Raw genomic sequence first — 22,679 nt, forward strand, 5'->3', positions numbered from 1 at the left:
GGTTTCTTTCTGCATGTCTGAAGCAAGGATAATTATTATTTATTGTATTAGTTGCTTTATACAAAAAGATGCCTTAAAGCAAATCAGCAATTACATAAAATGAAAAAAGCTAAAATCAGAAAAAAATAACCAAGAGAATAATACAGTTCCTAAAACAGCTCATCCAGCGCTACTTTAAAAATAACAAATTCTGCCCCTCCCCACCAAAACATGAACACCACAATAAAGATCAAAATCGTAGCAAAGTATGATCCAAACTTACAAAAGGAAATTTCATCATAACTCCCAATGAAAACTGTTAATGCTGATTTCTTAAAGAATGCAAAAGTCAGTATTTTTTTTCTTGCAGAGGAAAATGTTCCCTTGCTGATCTCTATAAATTGTAATATCTATCAACTGAGAGTATATGGAATGCAGGGATCTAAAACTTCTCTACTTTCTCCCCAATTATAGGGAAGCAATGGCTAATTAAATTTAATGTGGTTTCCTAGAAACTGACTTGTGCTTTCCTGCTGTTGACTGGACCCATCTGTCTGTAGTTTTCCTTTCTGGAGATTAGGGAAAGGAAGCTCTGGCCTTGATGCAAAATTCTTCACCCTTGATAGTTTTTCATGAGCAAAAGCCACATCGGATACAATTACACTCCTTGGTTCTGTACAGGGCATATAATGGGTGATCACTCAAACTGTGGCAAGCAAGGGAAACTTTGCATTTAATTTAACAAAGGCAATGCTGAGTCAGCTCCTCTGGTATTTGCAAGTCCGCTACTGCTGTTTCGTGTGAAATGCTAACTTAAACTAGGATTCCAAGTGAGAACCACAGTCTTCAGAGCAGCTTGCAGATTGTAAACCTGCTCTAAATTAATAGGGTGGATGCAAAAGGGCTTCCAATATTAGAAAAATAAAATTTAGTGTTTGCTCTTTGAATAACTGTGTTCCAGGTGATGGCTTGGTAGCTTGAATGTCTCAATAGTTTCTTATTAATTGTGACACTCCTTCCCAAGGAGAAAATTGTCCTAGCGTAGTCCTTCTTTGGGTTCCTTACTGAGCAGAGTTTAAACACGTAGTCCAGAATGAAGAAGCAAGCCCCTGAAGGTTAATGGCATATGATTTAAGAATTTTATCTGCTCTCTTCTGCCAAAATTGTTCACTTGCTATCTTAATATGCTGGTGGCATGATTTTTCAGCTGTGGTCTATAATGTTTCCACACTATGCAATGTTTGTTCAGAGTGTTTATTCAGAGAGCATTTATTCCTGTGATTATATAACATTACCCAATAACACTTTTTTTCTTTCCTAAGCTCACAATGCAAATGATAAAATACTATAAACACAAAGTATTAAAATCAACAGTCTGCAGCATAAACATTTTCCAACAGAGAGGATAATAGAAACAGTTAACCAATGTTTATGTGCTGTATATTTTTGGTTAAATACTTTAAAATTGGATTTTAAACCCTGGGAGAAAAGTCTTCACCTGCATGCACTTAAAGAAGGTGCCAGATGAGCTTCTGTGGGAAGGGTGTTATAGAACAGGAATCCTAGCACTAAGAAGGCCCACTCCTTGACAGCCACCTGGAGCAGATCTTGAGGTTTCAGTTGCCCGACACTTTTAACTGTGTCTGGAGACAGGCTTGGCAATTGGTGCTGCTAATGAAGCACTAGCATAATATGAGCTAATTGTCCAGTTAATAATGATACAGGCCTATTTTGGATTAAGTGCAGTTTCCAAATTATTTTCAAAAGCAGCCCCTTGTAAAAAACAGAAGCAGCCATTTGTACAACTCACTGCAATATAGATGGGTTGTCAATGCATGGTTAATTGTAGCTACGTTATCTCAATTTACATATGGTAATAGCCGATAAAAGATACTCCAGGCAACAGAGGCCACTCAGGACTGTAATGGCAATGCTGGATGAATAAGCACCTATAAACTGTGTATCTGATATTCTTTAGCGCGTAGTACAGCCCCCTTCAGAATAGGTCTGAAAGCCATTCACTCAGGTGATGAATCACCCACCAACATTATCTCAATTGTGTCTGGATTGAGTTTCAGTTCATTTGCCTTCATACAGTCCATTACCATGCCCAGGCACTGGTTTAGGACACCAGCAGCTGCACCTGAATTTGAGAAAGCTGAGTGTCAGTTGCGTGTATGTTTGGGTTAAAAGTGGACCATGAGTCTAAAAAGGTTGAAGATACCTGCTGCAGAGGACATTGAAATCAGCTGAGTAGAGTTCATTGAGGAAATTATGATATCCTGTAAGTAACTGCTCAAAACATCAGCTCCCTCCAGCAGCTTTTCTTTTCCTTTCCGGGCATCCAAGTGAAGCTTCTTTCATCCTGTGTTTAGAGTGACTCATGGTTGGGACAGAGCCAGCTCACTGCTATTATGCATTAAAAGATCACATTGGTGTGTGTTAGCACTGATGGAGGAAGAGCTAGATCAGCAGTGGGGAACAGGATTTGGCCAGTGAGCCAGAAGAGCTCCCCCACCCCTGTGGCTATTTTGACAAGTGGGTGGCACCACCCACCTGTCAGTCGCATGACATCACTATGATATCAGGTTACCCAACTTAAAATGAAAGAATCAAGAGCACACTCTTAAGCGAGCTCCCAGTTCTTTCCTTTCTTCTTTTCCAGCCCATTTTACTGTAGGTGGACAGTATTTTACTTAATTACATTTTTATGCTGCCCTTACTCTAAAGAGCTCAAGATGTGTAGTATGCAGCCTTTTCTTCTTCTCCCCATCTCCTACTCTGTTGTTTTCCCAGATTTGAATCTGGGTCTCCTCACTCCTAGTCCCACTTGTTAAATACTACGCCACACTGGTTTTCCTTACATGCATCCCTCTTCATACAAAAATTACACTTGCACCGCCCACCATCTACTCCAAGGTATAACCTCCATCCCCAAATAATACTGATATGGCATTTCTTCCAAAGTAATGAAAATAGGTGTGTTGATAATAGAAACAAAGATTTACTATGAATATTCTTTTGCTTGCGGCCAACTTCCTTGGGAATAATTCAAAAGTCCTGGCTTGTTTCTCTTTTTTTAAACAATGACAAATAGATATTCCAGAAAAAGAAATCAAGGTAGCTGAAATAAGAGTTAGCTGCTAAGAAACCTGATATAGGCCCTAGCAACGGGAGAGGCAGAATGTAGGTCAGTTCCTTTTGTAGGCTGATGAAATTATTGTGGGAGCTCCCAGAGGAAAATAAAATATGTTGCCTGTAAAGATAGAAGAAGAGAAACTTTTTATAAGTATTAGGATTTATTGATCTTCTGTTCCAAAAATAAGGAGATGTTGCTAATTGCCTTAAGGTGAAACGTAGCCATTATCCAACATTAGTTAGCGTAGCAAAATGGGAAAAAATTGATTTAAAGAAACTGACTTGTATTCTTAGCAGCAGCTGCTGCTTGGGATTGTTGAATCTTCTCATCCATTTGGAAATTATGAGATGGTAGGCTGCAGTGGGGGAAGTATAAGGTTATATAGCAGAATGGATCCAAAGCTGCCCTTTCAGTCACAGGACTCCTTCCATGACTGGTCTTTGATCCAGTGGAGGATCAACTAATGGAAGGTGCTAGGTGCTATTTCTCACTGATTTTATCAACACCACCCCTTGAACACACCCACATGTGCTTTGAAAGGTTGGTGGACCCTCCAGCACAGCGTAAGAGGTGATGGGGGTGCTGTAATGGAGGGGGTGAATTGTCAGTACAATGCCTCCTTTCCATTTGCATTACAGACACCAGTGGTGCCTTTTACATCAGAACAACTCCACCGACTGGATTTTGGAATCCAACCCAGTATTTCATCTATACATTCCCAGTTTCTTTGCTTCTCACAGAATCTTGTTACTTATGCTCTGTGCTGTCATCACAATTTCTAGAACTGCTGTCATCACTAATTGGGAATAGAGGTGTCTTGGGCTGCATACTGATTACTGTTCCTCCTTTGATGTTGTAGCAACAGAAGCAAACAATTTTTGCAGCTTTGCCCTGTACAAAGGCAAACGTCACCAGTCCTGAATCTCATTTATGTGCTTTAGGGAACAGACTTTTTTTTTTAAAAAGGTGCTGCATATTGCAGATAATTAATAAATTTAAAATATATTTAAAGACTTTTCAGCCAGTATTCTCAGTAGAGGCTCAGGCATTCAAAGGCTGAACAAGCAGAGATCTTTTCATCACTGAAAAAATATGGATTATTCTAAAATGGAATTGATTATCTTAGTCCCCTGTCTAAATTTAGAAAGCTGCAATCATTCCTGTGTTTCATAGTGAGCAATAAAATTCTATTTTGAGAGAGTAGCTATTGCCATAGAAACATTTATTTAAATCTAAACCCAATTTTGTGTGTGCCTTCCAAAATAGTTTTTAGAAATCATTTTTGATTAATGAATTGTTGTTCTCTAGTACAGATGTACCATACTTGCATTGGGTGTTTCATGGGCAAGGCTCAAATGAATGTTTCTGCCTCTCTTCTGCATGGTGGATAGAAGAACATGGAAAGAGAAACTCAGTGTACATTCAATATAACACTAGCTTGTTTAGACCACACAACAAACCAGCACACCTTTTAAGCACTTGCCACCTTGTATCCATCTCTGTGGGTGGTTGCTACAAGGAACACATTGTATTATCAAGAGGACCTTTGCATTCTAATGTTCTATTAAGTCTCCCAGCCTCTGTACCAGTTGCCTAACAATCCACTTCACTGAAAGATGAATGGAATCAAGAATGCTTAGGGTGCACCCTGTTTGTCTGACTTGCAGGCAGAGCCAAATCTTTGAATAATCTGCATCTGATTAAAGGGGTACCAAGCCATTGCAGCAAAAAATAGTAAAGTGCCTGCAAGGTGGCATGGGGTTAAAAAGTACATGGGTTTGTTCCAAGCTCAAGCAAGCATTTGGATTCCCTGAAATCAGTCCCATCAGAATGAAGGCTATCATTTCCCTTGAATATGAGCAAATTATCCATGTGAAATGTGACCTTCTTAATAGTCTCTCTCTCTCAGTACTTGCACATTATGTTATCTTAACTTGTAATAGGCTTAGCAGCTCGTCACTGGAAATCAAATACCTTATACCAGATTTGTCACTGGTACCAAGCACACCTGTCAGAAGCAAATCTCGATGGAATTTATTGTCAAGTAGCTGTGTTTAGGATCACAGGCTTAGTGAAACACTGTACAACTCTACAGATGAGGGCATTAAGAGGCAAATATTGCAAAATGGCTTAATATTACCTGTGTGAGTACTGAGGGAATTGCCATTATGAAAGTAATTTACTTGAAATCCATTCTGCAGCATACTTTGCAGTGTTTTTGCTGTGTCTAATGGAGAGCAGACATAATTCTTAGGGTGGAACAGATGGAACACTGTATAAAAGACACCCAGGCCCTTCAAATGGAAAAGTCTAAATTTGGTATTTTTGCAAGTGATATGTTTAGGTCAATGGGTTTCACATTGTTAAATCTGAATATGCCCAAGGGCTACTTTTAACTTGTTAAATAAACTTTTGCCAATTCAATCATGCGTGGACCATTTTGTAGAATTAAGTTGGAAGTCCAGCCCTAAAACTCACAACAACATCCTTCTTGAATATGTCAGATTTTGATATGAACCCAATAAAAAAGTTATTTTGCAGCCAATGTGTTCCCTGAGAAATTATTCTGGAATGTCATGCATCCTGAATTTTACATTTTCGCCTTTTGAAGTACCATATAACCCAAATGTATTCGTTTATTTTGTAGCCGTGTGTGTTCTTGTATCTACGATCGTCTTTAAACTAGATAGTTTGTTTCCTTTCGGTGTGGCTTTTTGGGGTGAGTGGGTCCTCTGTAAAATAGTGTAAAATAGTACATGGCTTTGTAAACTATGCACATGTGGAGACAGAATGTCTTGAAATTCTTGTGTCTCAAGTGTAATGCAAGATACAGAGTTCATTATCAAACTGCAATATCCTTTAGAATTGAGGAATTTTACAAAGTCAACTGCATGTGATCAAACTGCTTTTAGGAGATATCAGTAAATTAGCTTTTGCAAGATGTGCATGTTATCATTCCACATACTACACAGGAGAAACAAGTAGCTTGTGCTTTCCTGGTTTGCATTGTGTAATGGTGACTGTTTAAGATTAAACTATGAATCTTATCCCTATGATTATTTGGATTGCTCTTTTTTATTTTCTCTTTCCCCCATTTGCAACATGTATCTGTCCCTCCTTTATAAAGGATGAGAGTGTAGAAACTACCTAGTGAACTCAACTGGTATCATAATTAATCATCCAGTAATGCTGGAATAGTCAAGCATGTATTGATTTTATCCCACTTCCACCATGGGACTAGATTGGTTTAAATCCCAGGTATTCTACTTTTTAATATATCTGTGCCCCACCATTACAAACTCAAAGGGTTTGTGATACTGGGTAGAACAGAATAATGCAGGTCAGCAATTGTTTTGAAACAATTATGGTTCCTTATTTGTTCATTCATTGCACTAAGCATCACACATAACTGTGTCTGTCTTCCTGGATTGTGACTGAGTTCTTGCCCAAGTAAACAAATGTTCCTCAATAAGCTGACTGATGCTTTTGGCTCCAGATAAAAAGCCCATTTCTTTCTCTGCAGCGCTGTTCTTACCATGCTTTGCAACAAACGAGTCTTTTAGATTTAAAGTCAAGTTCTACTGCCAGTTTGTTCTCTGCTACAGTAAAACACTTCAAGAAATAAGAACCATGCAAATATAACTTTGGTTATGGTTGTTGTATAAAAAAGGTGTGTGGTACATACATACTAGTTCTGCATTCTTGTGCTGACTTGTTTAATATGAAGTCGCTGCTATTTAAAGATTAAACCATTTTTTTAACATCTTCACACACAAATTCAAATAATCTTGGCCAGCTGCCAGCAAGCTTTTGAATGTTGGCCAAGACTGGAGGCAACCAAGAATGCCTGGAAATAATTAATCGAAATAGATGGTACCAACTTCTGAAATGCTGTTTTCTGAAAATAGCTGTTGCCAGAAATATGACAGATAGCTAAGCAGCATATATATCAAAAGTAAGCAACCTGTTTATATAGGTTTAAAAGAAAATTCATTTGACTGGAATAAGTCTAGTGTTGTGCTTATCTAAACTTAAGAGAAAGAAAAAAATTCAGGATTACTAATTCTTCATGTCTGTAGCTTCTGACATTATGGCCCCAAGTGGTGATGAAGGAAATCTGTGAGTTTTAAACGTCCCATGAGCCTGTAATGTTTCACCCAATTCTTGCCAGCTAAAAGTACACTTCATATTACAAAATAGATCACCTGCTTTGCATGCAAAATATCCCAGGTCTGATGCTGCAGTTCCAGGTCCTGGATATTGGGTAGGAAGACTCCGCATGACCTTTACCTAAGATGCTGGAATGCCACTGCCCAAAAGAAAGCTAGATGGACTATTACTGCATGCAGTCGACCAAAGGTTTACTCAGTAACTGATTTCTTGTGGTGATACCTTCTGGAACTTAGAGATGAAATAGAGGATAAGACAGGTGCTCCTCTGAGCTACTAAATGCTAGAGAATAGCTAACAAATAAAACTAATTAGATTAGCCATTATTTGTCCATACTATGGTATGAACAAACTGTATGTATGTATGTATGTATGTATGTATGTATGTATGTATGTACAAACTATAGGGGTGATTATTTCCGAGGCTTCAGTTTGAACACCATATTTTACCAGACTCTTGTGTATTGAGCTAAACACTTGCTAGACATTAATGTTTTGATGAAAAGTTTGAGATGCTTTTGTTGCTGTTCTGTCACAGGCTTGTGGCCTCACATCCTCTGGGGCTCTGAAGCAGATTATTCTGAGGAATAGATCGATGGCTCTGTGAGGAGAGGAAGGACAATCACTTCTGGCTTCCTAATTTTAGTATTTTTCCCCTTTAGGTGCTCATTTAGGGCTTAAAGAGGAGGAATAATTGGGAGGCTATTTATGTTAACATCCCAGGAAGGAGAAATATTTCCAATGCAGATGAGTTGTGTATGCTTTACATCCATAACAAAACTATCAAGTGCCATTTTCCAATGTGAGAATTCCCTTAGTCTTTTGAGGTGTATTTCCCTCCTCCTCTTTAGTTTATATTCAATACAATCCACAAACAGTATTTATTCAGAGTTAATTATGAGGAGGAAAATCAGTATTCATTATGTAATCTGCCTAGGAAAGTCCTTGTAATAACTGCCCTTTGAGTAATGCAAGGTCGCTTTTTAATGAATGCTGAAAACAGACCAGGGAAAAGATGAGGGCTTCAAATAGGTGTGGCCTGCAACAAAATATTGCAGCGTGTGTTCTTCTCACAGGTGTGTCCTGTTCAGAATTCCTTCTAGGCAGCCATGGTTGCACCTAGCAAATAATTCGGTTCTTTCCTTTCCACTTTTGCTTTTACAACGGACAGGCAACATTCTGTGGCTACTGAGCATGCTCATTGGACTGGCTTTGGGTGGGGGCAGAATTGGTCAATAAATTTAATGTATGTCTTGGGGTTCACCCAGGTATACAGTTTACTCCCTCTTGTTTCTCTGTAGTCCTGTTTTGACTCTGTTTCTGTCAGCACTGACTGCTTTAGCTAACCGCTAAGAGGGAGAATTAGGATGCAATGCACATGCAATGCACATAGTTCAGTGGACTGAAGCACAGTGTACAACTGCCTACACTCAAACCATTCTTACAAACAATATCAAGTATGTTCTCCATTTATTCATCTCTGTCTTCTGGTACTACTTCAGAGAGAAACAACTTTGGGGCTAGTATTTCATATCAACTGCATTAGGAGGTTGTGTTTGGACATATTGATAAATTATGGGCTATTGTTGAAAAGGCAAGGCTTGTGCTTGAATGATCCACCTCTCCTATTTTTTCTCCAGTGTAGCCAAAGAAGGAAACTCTTTTCATCTAACCATAGTTTAGCCTTACGTCTGAAGCTGGAAAAACTATGGTTAATCTTAACTGTGGCTTATTGAAACAAGTCAGCAACAAAAAAAACCCCATAGGTTAGCTGCCTTCGGACATAATTATACATAATGAGTTGGCCACTGAGTGGCTGAAGAGTTGTGAAGTAAACAAGCAAAACAGTAGCTTATCCTACATTTTTCTATATTAAATGCTTGAGCTGACTTACAAAGTAAGATTAAAATAATTTCAAATACACATAGCTTGTTTAAAATATACAAAATACATATTTGAAACCATAAAATATTAAAATTAAAGAAGCTGGTTTACAATAAAAACAGGTTTTCATGCTTAAAATATATAGGTAATTTTAATATAGTCCCTAGATAGGAGTAAAGACTTTTATTGTTAGGTTAACTTTATATGCCAACTATTCTGTAGTTGTTGCCAAAGGAAGTTGGAATCCACCTTAAAAGCTCTTGCAGCGACACCCATCCACAAGTATGCACTAAGCTCTCAAATTTCAGCACATGTGCATCACTTTTCAGTTAGCTTAGATCCAGGTCCATGTAAAATTGGTAGAATATGGATGTGTCAACGGCTTTATTTATTTATTTATTTATTTATTTATTTATTTAGTTATTTAAAGTCCATCTGATTTGTGAGATCACTTTCTGACAGGAGCTGCCTTTTTATAGAAAAAAATGAATTATTGTGACACCTTCAAACTAGGAATTTTATTAAAGTATAAGCTTTCAAGAGCTATAATTCCACTTCATCAGATGTCTATACCAGAGATTCTATAGTTACTGCTAAAGAAAGCTGGCACCTGACGAAGTTGACTCTAGCCCACAAAAGCTTGGGCCTCATCAAAATGGATTCGAGTTGTATTCATTGTAGCTCTGGGGTGAGCTTTCCATCACAGAAAGGGTTTCTCCTTGCACAATGGAAGGTTCACCCCCTCTCTTCACCCATGTGCCCCCTAAATCTGTTTTAGAGGTTCCCTTAGCCCTCTGGAGCAGATTTGAGGAGGTCATGGGGCATGCAAGAGGGAGGAGAGGGAGGAAAGTCCCATTGAGTAAGTGGAAGTCATTCCACTCACACAATTAGGCTCTTTTGTCTTTAAGCTGCTACAAAATGCTTTGTTATTTACTGAAACTATATAGCAAGTTTATTATATGAAGTTTAAGTTCCACATCAAGAAAGTTGTGGAATGCCCCGTTGTTCTAGCTCCAGAATTTAAGTGGCTATTACTAAGCCTGGAGCTTTATTTCTCAAAAATATTGTTTTTCAACAAAAGTGAGCATGGCTGGTGTCTCACAGGATCTTTCTGTGGCATTTCTCATTTTCTAGGTCCAAGTACCAGGTTGGTCAAGATACTGAAACTTTCCACTGATGGGTTCAAACACCAAGAGGTGGTTTTATCAGGACCTTATATATAAAGCAAAATTGCAGGCTTCCACCCCACTACTGTGTAGCCCCTTTCAAGTGTGGCTTGCTTTATAGCTTTTTGGAGGGTTCTTCCTCACTTTTTCCATTATCTTCCAGTCTGTGTTATGGTGTTCCTCTTGAATTTCACAGCAGGGTAGTGCTGGCTATTAATGTGCTTTGGGCTGCTCCGTGCATAGGCTGGCCTATTCTGCATCTATGCTTGTTAGCTTCTCTAAACATTGTGACCAATTTGCCTTTCCTCTCAACTCACTGGGTTTTTGCTGCTTTCTCTTCCATCTTCTGCTTCCCTTCTCTCCCTCCACACTTTCTCGCTGCCGCTGTCGCAGGTTCGGCATGCCTAGTGGGCTATAAAAAGACACCGCCACCAGTCCCACCTCGGACCACCTCCAAGCCGTTCATCTCTGTCACCGTGCAGAGCAGCACCGAATCGGCACAAGACAACTACCTGGACAACCAGGACCACAAGAGCGAGGTCAACAGCCAGTCGGGACTGAGCAATTCCTCGGATAGCTTAGACAGCACCAGACCACCCAGCGTGACAAGAGGGAGCATTGTGCCTCCTGCCAGGGAGCCTCCTGAGTTACCCCAGAAAAATGCAACCTTGAAGAGTGACAAGGGGACCCTGACAAGTGAGGAGCCAAAGGTGGAGAATATCCCCAAAAGGAAGCTGTCATCTATAGGAATACAAGTATGGAATTGTTTGTTCTCATTAGCACTAGAAGATGTTTTTAATGTAACCATTTTTACATGTGCATCCTTGTTTCACTGCTCTGGCATCTGTGCCCGCTTGGTGTGCCTCTGCTGAACTTTGACTTTATAAAAGTCCAGGGGCACTTGAGAAGGAATTAATTAAGGCATATATAGCGAACAGGCCTGTAGGAAAATTCTTCTTTGATAACCCCACGTATTGGTAGCACCACGGGTCCACTTGTTGAAGCCCATAAAAGAGAGGTGTTTACAGGGCAAACATGCTAAAGAATCACAGGGTTCAGCCCTATCCTAAGACGTGCATTGTGCAATTGAATCGACTCAGTTCTAAATCAAGAGAAGTTTACCTTATTAAAAAAATCAATTTCCTATATGCCACACACAGTGTAGTAAACCTTGGCTGTTGGTCAGTAAGATTTCGACTTTTGCATGGCAGATGTTCTGACTGCAGAATTCTGCAAAAACACATGCAAGTTCAAATATTGTGGAAGTGGCATACTAAGTACTTAAACATACATTTTCATTGGCTTTCTGTCAAATAATGATTCTTTGGTTCCTGGATTTCCTGTAAATTCACAGGGAATCTAATGGCATTGTTAAAGGTCAGGAATGCATGCACTGCTGTACGTGATGCAGAAAAGAAAGCTAATTTGTGGAACATTTAAATAATAAGTAATGTTCTGCCTTCTGCTGTCAGATTTCCAGAACAGCTATGCATTCCTTCCTTACTGGAAGCTTTGCAGTTGCTTCCCATGCTGATCCAAAGACTTGTGCTCACCCAAGTAAGAAAGTACCTGAGTGCAAATCCAATTGTTGTTAGCAGAAACAGATTAACTTCAACAAATACATATTCTTTACTGCACAAAACCTTTTGTGTGTTGGTCTTCGAACAATGAGTATTTCTAGGTTACCCAACTTATTTATTCAGAATATTTATCAACTGCTTAATAAAAAAAACCCCAACTATAGCAGTGTACAACAAGATACAAATATGAAATCTTACACAGCAAAAAATACAAATAAAACAGATCTGGCAGAATTACACAGTGGCCAGCAACATGCTAGAAAGGTCCAGGGTAAATGGAAACGTTTATAAGCAGAGGCTGAAAACACAGTTTGTGCATGTCTCATTACAGGAGGAAAGAGTATTCTCCTTTTTAAAATGCGTTTTCTATAGAGTAGATGCTTCTTAAAGCAGAGAAAGCATACAGTTGTTCACTTGTTGCAAAGGATCCAGGCACATTACCTCCAGGCTTATTTATTCATGAGATCATTTGTACCCTACTTCATCCACCTAAAAGGAGCCTTCAAGAGCAGGTTAGCAATAGTGTTAAAATAAAAAAAGCAAATATTAAAGCGCAAGCATGAAACAACAGTGAATGAAAACACAGGTTCAGTCCCTGTACGGGACAGCTGCATATTGCTGCATTGCAGAGGGTTAGGCTAGATGATCCACAGGGGCCCTTCCAACTCCACAAATCGATGAAATCTCACCAAATCTAGCAGCAGAAAGACAAGTTAGTGCTTCTGTTGTGAAGATACTGAGATGTTGGTTGTGAAGATACTGGTATCCCAGGCACCCATTGGATAATGCCTGTGACATAATAGAACTGTCCTATGTCCCCACTCCATTTTATGTTAACACTTAGTTGGCTTTTTAAAGAATAATTTAAATAGCTTATGTAATAGTACAATTGCTGTATCACAACTGCAGAAGCACTTGTGTAGCTCTTTACAACAGGGCGCTAGCAAAGCTGCTTCTTTCCCACACTCTGTAAAACACTCCACCATTATTATTAGTTACCTGCACCTTTTCTTCACATTTCACACTGGAAGCTTGAAACTGTGTACTTCCTCTATCCTGCATCAGTCACATCCCTCTGAGATATGCTGTACCAACTCTCCTTTCCTCTTTTTCCCCGCCCTCTGCCTATTTACAGTACACATGGGAATAGTTTTGTGCTCCTAGAAGTGCACTGGCACAAATATGCGCTCTAGAGGAAAACTGTGTTGGGTTTAGATAGTCAAAGGTTATGCAAATTCATATTGGCTAAAAGCTGCTGGCATCTTTGAAGCTAGGAAGTTATCTCTGCCTACAAGGCATAACACCAGCCTGTGCTATACTGTCTTCTTCACACTTTATTTGCATTGCTTTGCCTGCTGGGAGCTTTGATGCAGTCACTTCGCCTTCACCAAAAGCTCTTTAAACGGAGCTATAAATTGTTGCATTTCTGAGGCCTACATCAGTTCTGAGTACTACCTTGACACTGATTCTTCCTTATGCAAGCAATAACTTGTGTTCCCTCTGAGTTGTTTGTTTTTCCCCATCCCATTCCCAAATACTTGGTGAATAGATGTGGAAATGCTATCTTTAAAATGTCCTTTTAAGAGCAGCTGTAAGTATAATATCAAAATATTAAAACCTTTCCTTTATTATACTCCAGCCACTTAAAACAGTCTAAATAATATGCAGCAGAAGGATAGGATAAATATGGCATCTTTGTGCCTTCTTCCTAATAGCAAGTTCACGTGGCGTCTATACAAGAACATTAGTGGTTCTTGTTTTTATCCATAAACTGCCTTGAGTCCCGTCAGGGAAGAAGGCAGGGTATGAATAAACAAATAACTGTGTAATAAAGCCAATATTCCTATTCATAGTTCTCTTTTGCCCCATCCCAGTGCTTCTAAAGTTCCCTCTAGGATCATCTCATCAAGAAAGTATTAAGAAAAAAATATTAAAAATAGTTTAAAATTTCACATCACAGATGCATAACTATTCAGTTCAAAATCCCTGACTAAACAAAAATCTACTGCAAATGGCAACAGCCTTAAAATTAGCTTTAGATAGGGTGGCATTGGCCTGGTTTATGGTGCCAGCAGCCTCGTTTCCCTCTCTCTTCCTCTCCCCATCTCCATAGCGAAAAAGGAAGAAAAGAAAATGTGCTGCCTTTTGATGTGTGGTGTCTGCATGACCAGTGCATGTGTGTGTGTTTGCGTGCGTGCGTGCATGCCTCCTTCCTTCAAATGTGAATTCTAGCAGCAAGTTTTTGTGTTTTTGTTTTTTTTGTTTGTATCTTTTTGTTAATAAGGTTGACTGCCTTCAGCCAGTGGCAAAAGAGGAGCCCCCTCCATCAGCCACCAAATTCCAGTCCATCGGGGTACAGGTAGAGGACGAGTGGCGGTAAGTGGAAGACGCAGGCTTTTTTGAAAAAAAACCTCGTCCAGCTGCAGTTTCCCATTTTATAGTTTAGTTCCCTCTTTCTTTTTTCCTGCCTCAAATCACTGAGCATTGATGGGTTTCAGAACCTCTCTCAGTAGTAGCATGTTGGCTTAGTAATGTAGGTGAATCATTGGAAACCTGGAATAAAAAAATAAAATAAAAATAGAACTGGAAATGTAATTATAGATGTGTGCCAGTCTTTTTGTTTGGATGGCCTATTGCAGTGAGCAGGCAACCTTATAATTTTGTCTGTCTGCATGTGTGCGTGTGTGTCTGTGTGCAGAGAGGAACGGGGCAAGGAAACGCAGTTCAGCTGCAGGTGCCCTGAACAAATGCAGATCGTTGTGTCTGTGTGCCAAGTAACGAATCGGCCCTCCCCAAGGGCTGCTTCCTCTGATTCTCTCTCTTTCCCTCCTTCTCTTTGTAGCAACAGCCACTCTCACAGCATGTCAGCCAAGCAGGATACAGATTCTGATTCACAAGAACCGAACAACTCTACCTGTAAATCACCTGAGAGAAGCCTTGCTGATTGTCCCCCATGCAACAACTCCAACAGCCTTGATGCCAGTACGAGGCAAACAGCCATGCCCTCCCAGATCAAGAGAAACCTCTCCTATGGAGATAGCAATGACCCAGCCCTAGAGCCTTCCTCTCTTCCTCCTCCGGACCCCTGGCTTGAAACATCCACCAACACTCCATCAGAACCTACACAGCCGGGAGCTTGCCGAAGGGACGGGTATTGGTTTCAGAAGCTGCTGCAGGCGGAGACTGAAAGGTTAGAAGGATGGTGTCGTCAGATGGACCAAGAGACCAAAGAGAATAATCTCTCTGAAGAAGGTTGGTATGGATAATAAACTGACTCTGGTGGTAAAGGAGATTTCAGTCTGAAATGGTGAAATCTTTTCCTGGCACAGTGTTCATGAATGAGTGTGAGGCTGGGCCCAAATAGCAACTTACTGAAAGGAACACTTCGTATTTTTTTACTGGGGATCTTGTAGAGAAAGGAAGTGGAGAGCCTTGTTCAAAATATTTTTTTCTTCAATGTTGTAGGGACAGTGGCAACAATCTGTAGTTTCTTCAGATGTGTTTTCCACTTCATTGTTTTAAGTGATACTATAGAGAGAATCTTCTATCTAATTTTCCTTGAGATCACATTTAGCTATGTCACTCCATTCCCTAGTCTGAGGAAATTAAAGTGTAAATGGAGCCTGAGAGTGCTCTCTTGAGACCTTTAAATGTGGCTGCAGAGTGGGTAGACAGAGGACTTCAGCGTCATTTTTTGGGAACACATCAGGGATGTATTCCAAAACTCCACGTTTTTATGTGTGACTTAAAAAAAAACAACCAAAACACTGCACCTGGTAAAACTGAAATGAAGTCAGTGTTGGGTGGAGATAGGCTAGCAAATAGAAAGCTGTTGCTCACAAATCTGTGATGAGGGTAAATTGCGCTCAGAGATCTTGGGCTCTTTGATGGCGTTGTGTCCTCAAATGCTATGGAGGGGCCTTTGGGAGAATATTAAATAAGGCTTCTCGCTAGCCCTGCTAGACTTCACTAGCACTGTATTACAAACAAAGAAACTGGCAGCAGTATGGCTGTCTGCCATTCCCGATGGTGGCTGCTGTACAGGGTATTGCTGTTGGCAGTAGAACAAGGGCTAACAAAACATGCCCTCACAAAGGAGCCATGAGTCATTTCTAATGGCTTGTCATTAATGGCTCCGAATGAAAAACACTTTGGTTACTGAAGGGAAAGGAAGATAAATCTGAAGGACAAAAGGAGCCACTCTCACCTCAAATATCCTTATATGTTCTGTTTTTCAAAGCACTTCATTTTCTAAAATATACCTTTCTAATTCAGTCTTAGGCAAAGTCCTCAGTGCAGTGGGCAGTGCACAATTACTAATGTCACAGAAGTTCCAGCAATTCCGTGGCCTCTGTGACCAAAACTTGGTGAGTGTGGAAATCTCTCTAATTGCTATGAACTGTGTCTAAGCGGGAGGAGTATTTGGTCACTTATTAGGCTTTTGCCTAGGAAGTAAAAAATGTGGCAATGTGCCTACAGTTCTCTTCTGCCAAGTACCTCAGTGCAGTTTTTTAACTCAGCCATGTTCCCATCCCAGAGAGACCCCTGGATGAGTTGTCTCTTCCCAACCTACATACAACCATAGTGTTAAATGGGTTTTTTTTAAAAAAAAAAACTTAAAACCATATGGTAATGTAGATCAAAGAGGATATGTGAGGACATTGCTGTGATTGAGGCAACCACAGATTTGACCAAGTAAACCAGGAGAAACAAAATATATTAAATTGTACTTGAAAAGTATACAGATCTGCAGCAGGCAATTAAGAGTTTCCAATGTTGCAGTGCAGCGGAGGGGCGGGGGGAGAGAGAAGATAAGTTTCCGGCTTTAGTGCTATGTTGAATGCAGCCAGGAGATTCAGAAGTTTCCACGTGAAGTTAAAAACAACATTCAAGTCTCATCTTCAACATTAAATCAGAATTGCTGTGTAAGTGTGCAGTAGAAGTTGCAATGCTGTGGTTTTTCATTCACATTCTCTTTTCTGTCAGAACCCCAATTCAAATCCCAGGCCCACAGCACAAGACCTTGCTGGTTTTTGGGATCTCTTACAATTGTCCATCGAAGACATCAGCATGAAATTTGATGAGCTGTACCACCTAAAGGCTAATGGCTGGCAGTTAACGGAGCCACCGGAGAAGAAGGTGAGCATGGAGCATTATAAAGAAACGGTGCTTAGCAGCACAAGTTCAGGTGGAGCATTTGAAAAGAAAAGAAAAGTGGCTTGGCAATGTAATGTCTCTGGTCTGTGCTAGGTAGCTTAACTTACAGCATAATCCTAAGAGGTTTCTTGGAAGTTAAACCTGCTGCTCTAACCAATGGGATTTGCTTCCAGTAAATGTGCCTGATCAGTTTTTGTTTTATTTATTGTTTGATTTTCAAAATTCACACACACACATTGCACATGCTTCCAAGGCAGTTTACAAAAAGGAGACCAAATACAAAATATAATAATGTTGCATATACGGGGGTTCTCAGGCATCTTGCAAAATTTAGAGGTGGTTGTAGAAAGTTTTGATATGTTCCCTGTTTGCTGTTAAAAACACAGACTGCAGGAGTCTGTGATTTCCCCTGACAAGGGGAAAAAAATAGTAGAAAGTGTTTAGACCATTCTGAAATAGTCTAAGAAAATTGGTGTAAAAATGCTAGATTAAAAGTCAGATCCTCCTGTCCAAATCTCCCCATGTTTCCCATCTCATTTCTGATCTGTGCTCCTATAGGGTGCACAAGGCATAATTGTAGCACTAGTGAATGTTATAAATTGATGCTACTTTGCTGTAAATAGTCTATTTAAGCCCCAACTGTATTTTCTCACAGTTGTGAGTCAAGGGAACCTTACTTTGTGAATTCTAGTGGTTCTAATACCAATACTGAATGTGTTCACATTACTTACCAGCATTTTTTTTAAAAAAACAACGAAGCCTATGTGCTGAATAACAGCCTAAATTCTTGGCGCAGAACTTTGATTGCAGATAAAACTGTTGAGGAAGAGAACAGATCTGCCTTCAGTTCCTTTTAACATTTTGCTGTTCTTTTTTCCCTGAAGGAAGAGAAGAAACCGCCCCCTCCTGTGCCAAAGAAGCCAGCCAAACCTAAATCCCAGCTGAACCGGGACAAGGCCTCTGACTCGGTGGATAAACAGCGCCAGGAAGCCCGCAAGCGCCTCATGGCAGCCAAGCGCGCTGCCTCAGTCCGGCAGAACTCTGCCACCGAGAGCGCGGACAGCATTGAAATCTACGTTCCCGAGGCACAGACCCGTCTTTGAGCAAGGGGAAGAGGAAGAAAACACACTCTTTTTCATGCCATTAAAAAGGAAAAATAAGGTTCACTAAATTTAGTGCGATTTATTTGGTCTAGAGACACAGAGCCAATCGTACAAAGGGCTCCCAATTTGGCTATCTCTCTGTCTGTCTCTCTCTTCTTCTTTTGTCCCCTCTCCAGCTTTAAGTAATGAAAATTTTGAAGGAGAATCCCTTCCTGGTTCTGTGGTTTGGGTTTTTCTCTCTCCCACCCTGTTTCACACTGGCTGTGGTGTGGTGGAACAGACTCTTGGAAACACAGCCCTTCAGACTTGGAACTGCAACCTTTTTACTTGTTCTATCTAAGGAGAATTATTAGCTTGTTTACATGAAATGGACAAAAATTGAAACAAAGCCTTGGGCACTTGCCATGCTGCGCTTTTTTCTCCTCAGTGTATTCTTTCTGTCTTCCCCTCCACAAAGTCTTTCTTTTCCCCCTCTCTGCTCTCGTTCTACTCCTGCTCCTAGTTTTTCTCCTGTTCTGTAGTTCTTAGCTCCCCTTTCTTTGTCATCCTTTTTCTGCATGGTGTCGTTTACTGTGTTAGAAGTAAAATCTTCCACAGAGCTCCAGAAGAAAACACCCTGTTCAGTGTGTGCTCTTGTTGCACTCTGCTAGCGAGCAGCTTTTTTATTTTATTATGTATTGTTTTCCCTTAGAGGTGGGTTGGGAGTAGGTGGCCCGGGGTGGGTGGCAGTGGGGCTTTGGTTTAATTATGTAAAGCGAGGGTGAGATCTGTGGGATGTAAATGGAGTGGGATGTTAACACAGCCTGGAAGCAAAACAAGTGCAATAAGATAGTTGTTGTGGCCTGTGCACACTCCCTTGAATGGTGCTGCAACAGAAAGATTTCCCGCACAGGGTGCTCAGTCAGATATACAGCATAGATTCATAGGTTCCCCCCCCACACACTCTTCTGTTCTCTTTCCTACAATCTTCCCTCCCTGCAATTTTATGTGTGTTTTTTTGTGTGTGCAAAGATCTGTGTATAAGAAAGCAGCTGCTACACAAGGGGAGGGACTTGTATCAAGGGGGTGTGTAATATTCTCCAGTGGAGGACAATGGCTTTTGTACAGAAAATCAAAGAGGAGGTAGCTGATGGAGACTTGGCAGTTTGCCTGCCCACCTGTATGTATGTGTACATATGCACATATACACTTAGTAGGATCTGTATATTTAACTCGTGTACACACACACACACACACATGCGTACCCATTCACACATGCACGCATTCAGAGGGTGTCTTTAAAAAGCACCTCGGTGAGGGTGGGTGTATGTATAGCATATATTTTTACATGTACTATAGCTAGATGTGTGTAAAAGTGTGTGCAAAAATATATACCCTGCATATTTTCAGGTTCCTCTTGCCCATCCCACCCCTCTGTGTCCCATCTTATTTGGGGATGCTGTCATCAACCTTCAGTTTGACCCTCCTCTCTTTCTCCTCTCCCATTTTGGCCTCATTTTGTGGAGCCAGGAGTCAAATAGCCAATTCCAACTTTCTCCTCTGCCCAACACCTTGTGCCCCCTCCTCCCCCCCCACCAAAAAAAGTGTGCATTTGTCTGAAAGCTGTGCACTACCATTGTGGAAGATGATAGAAGTTGTTCAGGTGGTCAAAACTCCAAAGGATTTTTATTCTGGTGCATTAGTAATTTAAGGAGGTGATGATAAAACGCTACAACTTAAATCATGTCAGTGAATGCTGTGTACAGTGTCTATGCATAGAGAGTGTTACAGATTTCTCCAGCTGCCCACATAATGTGCATTTTTGTAACCTGTGGAAGCTTGGCCATATAGACTGTGGCTTCAAATCAAGCTTGATTTATTCCCCTCTTTTCCCTTCCCCTACCTCAAATGTCTTTATAACAATGGTAGACAGTCCTTGACTGACTTTTGAAACAAATGGCTGACTTTCACAGTTCTTTGTATTAAAATTTGAAATGTGTGGAATGCTACTTGTTTTACTCACGTTTCCAAAGGCAGCAATCTCGGGAATTAGGCAGGTAATTGCTTGATGGACTCAGTTGCTGGTGAGTGTCTTTTAGCTCGGAGATTCCCGCTTGAAGTCAATGGGATTAAACGTTAAATCTACGTACATCCACCTTAATTGGTTTTTATGGACGGCAGCCTAAGCGACCTTTCACTTCCCCTGCCTCAGTGCTGCTGCTTCTAATTATGTAGCAGCAAACAAATGTTTCCCCCCACATGTATACATAGAAGAGAACACAACTGATTCCCTGTTCTCTGGCATGTCTACCCACACAACCCATGTATTTACCACATTTGTCCTTTTTATATCTTAGGTGTATTCAAAAAGTGTTTTATGTGTACACCTAAAAAAGGTGTGTGAAGTGGCTTCAGTCTGTCGCAATAAGAATAGAAGTGGTACTGGATTCAAAAGACACTGTGAAGGAAGCTTGAGTCATGAACAGAGATCTCTCCGGAGGTCTTCAGCTTTGCTAAGCATAGGTAGGAAATAGGTGTGGGCTTTCATCTAGTTGGTGGGGTGAGATCAAAGCAAAAGCAGTTGGCTGGTTTTACAAGTGACTGGATTTCAATAAACCTTCACCTCATTTTATAGCTCTGAGCATTCTTTCTTCTGTGTTTTTTTTAAGTAGTGTGATTAGTAGTCACTGCTTCTTGAGCTGCAAGACAGCACCGAAAGATGGATATCACTTGCATGAAATGACATAGAAGCATAAAAATTATTGCAGTGGCTGGATCAGTGTAACTGTCAATTGTCCTTTGCTTTGATAGACCTCCCACCTCTGCAGGAGACTTCTTCACCCAGTCTGAGGAAAGTGCTTTATGTACAAATTAGTTTTACCTAATAGAGTGACAAGGTAGCAAATGACCTACGTTTGGTAGTTCATTAATACTACCCTCTTCGTGACAGAAACCTTTGCATCCAGGGATGAAACAATTGTCTTTCCAGACACCCAGATCTCTACAGTATCTGCAGGGGACAGAAAGCAGGGGGGAGAGGGAGAAAAACAGCAACCTTGCTTCTGGAACACAAACTTCCAAACCTGTTAAATTTTATTTGTGCCTCTGTGCGCCATGAAAGTTAGCAGCTTGGTTAAATGGAGCTTTTAAGACTACTGCATGGGTGTGATGAAGATGCAGCCAGTGCCTGCCCTCAATCAGGTGAGGCCTGTTAAGTAGATTGCAAAATTCATTTGATTCAGCTTTCCTTATATTGGTCCAGTCTTCTCTTCCCGCACCATGCAAAGAAAGGAACAGATTTGGTCCCAGTAACAAGGCTAGGAAGATGGTTGTGACATACTCATCCCTTGTAGCAATAGTTCTGGAGAAAGATTATGGGTCAGTGGGGAGTTTTCCCCTCAAGAAACAACCCAAAAAGAACCATCACTGAGATGCCCCTGTTTGGTGAAACTGCTCCAAAAATGCTTTTATAGTTCTGATTATCTAATAATTCTGAGGATGTAAAAACCAATGTCCATAGTGCTTTGATCGATAACATGATTTTGTTTTTCCAACTATGAAAGCAAGAAAGGTGACCCTCCCCCCACCCCAAAGTGATTTCACCTGCTTCCCTTAGTTTTATAGCTGGTGGGGGGAGCAGGAAGAAAGAATTGCTTAGCCCCATAGTGGTTAACTTTGTGGCAATATTTTTTTAAAGAAAATGAAACAAAAAACCTTGTATCTAGACCCAGTGGCCCAACGTCTTGTAATGGGAACCTTGCTGCCATTGTAAACGACAGTAAAACAAAGAAAGGTGCCTCTTTTGTGCCCTTACGCCTCAGTTTGTGATCTTTACTCTCTGAACTCCATTCTAGAGCAGGCAACCAGATACAACAAGTAAAGTGGGGGTGGGGAAATCATGTTTCTAAAACTAAGGGTTTTAGTTAGATTAGGGAATGTTTTTTGTCACCCGTGAGGGCATGACCAAATCAATCATTAATAATAAAATAAAAATAAAAATAACCTTGGTCAGAGCATTTTATAAACTCATGTTTATTGACTTGCATGATACTCTAACACAGTTGGGTGTTCTTTTTCTCCTTTTTTCCTATGGATATTGTAATACCAGAGTGTAAACTCAATTTGGTTCTGCATATTACCCACTTGAAACACAGGAAGTCAGGTAAGAAGTGCTGCTGCAATCTTCTCAAATGTAATTATATCTTTTTCCCTACTCCGACTTTGAGATCATTTTATTGGCTGAATGTAGCATTTCCAACTGTCTCAGAACACTCTCAGAAGAGCTGCTTAGTTCACAAAGGATGGCGACTTAGCTTGTTGCTCTTCTTCAAAGAGCGGTGATCTTTAAGATCAAATGTAAGAGGAATAGGAAGTAATGGGAGACCCTAAGTGATAGTCCTGAGGTTGCAGAGCAGAATTATGTTTTGATTTCTGCAAAAGTTCATATTGGCCACCTACAATTAACTATTGTCTGATGTGTGGAATGAGGATGCTCAGATTAATTTTTGATGCAGGCTTTTTCC

At 40.4% G+C, this 22,679-nt stretch overlaps 3 protein-coding genes across 17 annotated transcripts in view; 2 read left to right on the forward strand and 1 right to left on the reverse strand.

Moving 5' to 3' along the window:
- Nucleotides 1-22,172, forward strand: part of DLGAP4 (DLG associated protein 4) — a 317,667-nt gene extending 295,495 nt beyond the window's left edge. For 9 of the 15 annotated variants that reach the window (XM_083507990.1, XM_083507983.1, XM_083507991.1 and 6 more), the window contains 6 exons: nt 10,731-11,092; nt 14,202-14,293; nt 14,760-15,169; nt 16,193-16,284; nt 16,904-17,056; nt 17,959-22,172. In XM_083507990.1, the coding sequence (XP_083364116.1) occupies nt 10,731-11,092; nt 14,202-14,293; nt 14,760-15,169; nt 16,193-16,284; nt 16,904-17,056; nt 17,959-18,177 (1,328 nt within the window). In that variant the 3' untranslated portion in view covers nt 18,178-22,172. Of the gene's footprint in view, nt 1-10,305; nt 10,368-10,730; nt 11,093-14,201; nt 14,294-14,759; nt 15,170-16,192; nt 16,285-16,903; nt 17,057-17,958 lie in introns of all 15 variants that reach the window. The other 6 variants (XM_083507987.1, XM_083507988.1, XM_083507989.1 and 3 more) reach the window with 2 other exon arrangements.
- LOC310709079 (tigger transposable element-derived protein 1-like) overlaps nt 1-22,679 on the forward strand; it is an 877,074-nt gene that overhangs the window by 651,159 nt on the left and 203,236 nt on the right. The gene's annotated exons all lie outside the window — the stretch shown is intronic.
- The window catches only part of TGIF2 (TGFB induced factor homeobox 2), a 353,736-nt gene that overhangs the window by 309,281 nt on the left and 21,776 nt on the right, over nt 1-22,679 (reverse strand). The window lies entirely within an intron of this gene.

Source organism: Podarcis liolepis, assembly GCF_965112155.1.
Source record: "Podarcis liolepis genome assembly, chromosome: 6".
NCBI lineage: Eukaryota > Metazoa > Chordata > Lepidosauria > Squamata > Lacertidae > Podarcis > Podarcis liolepis.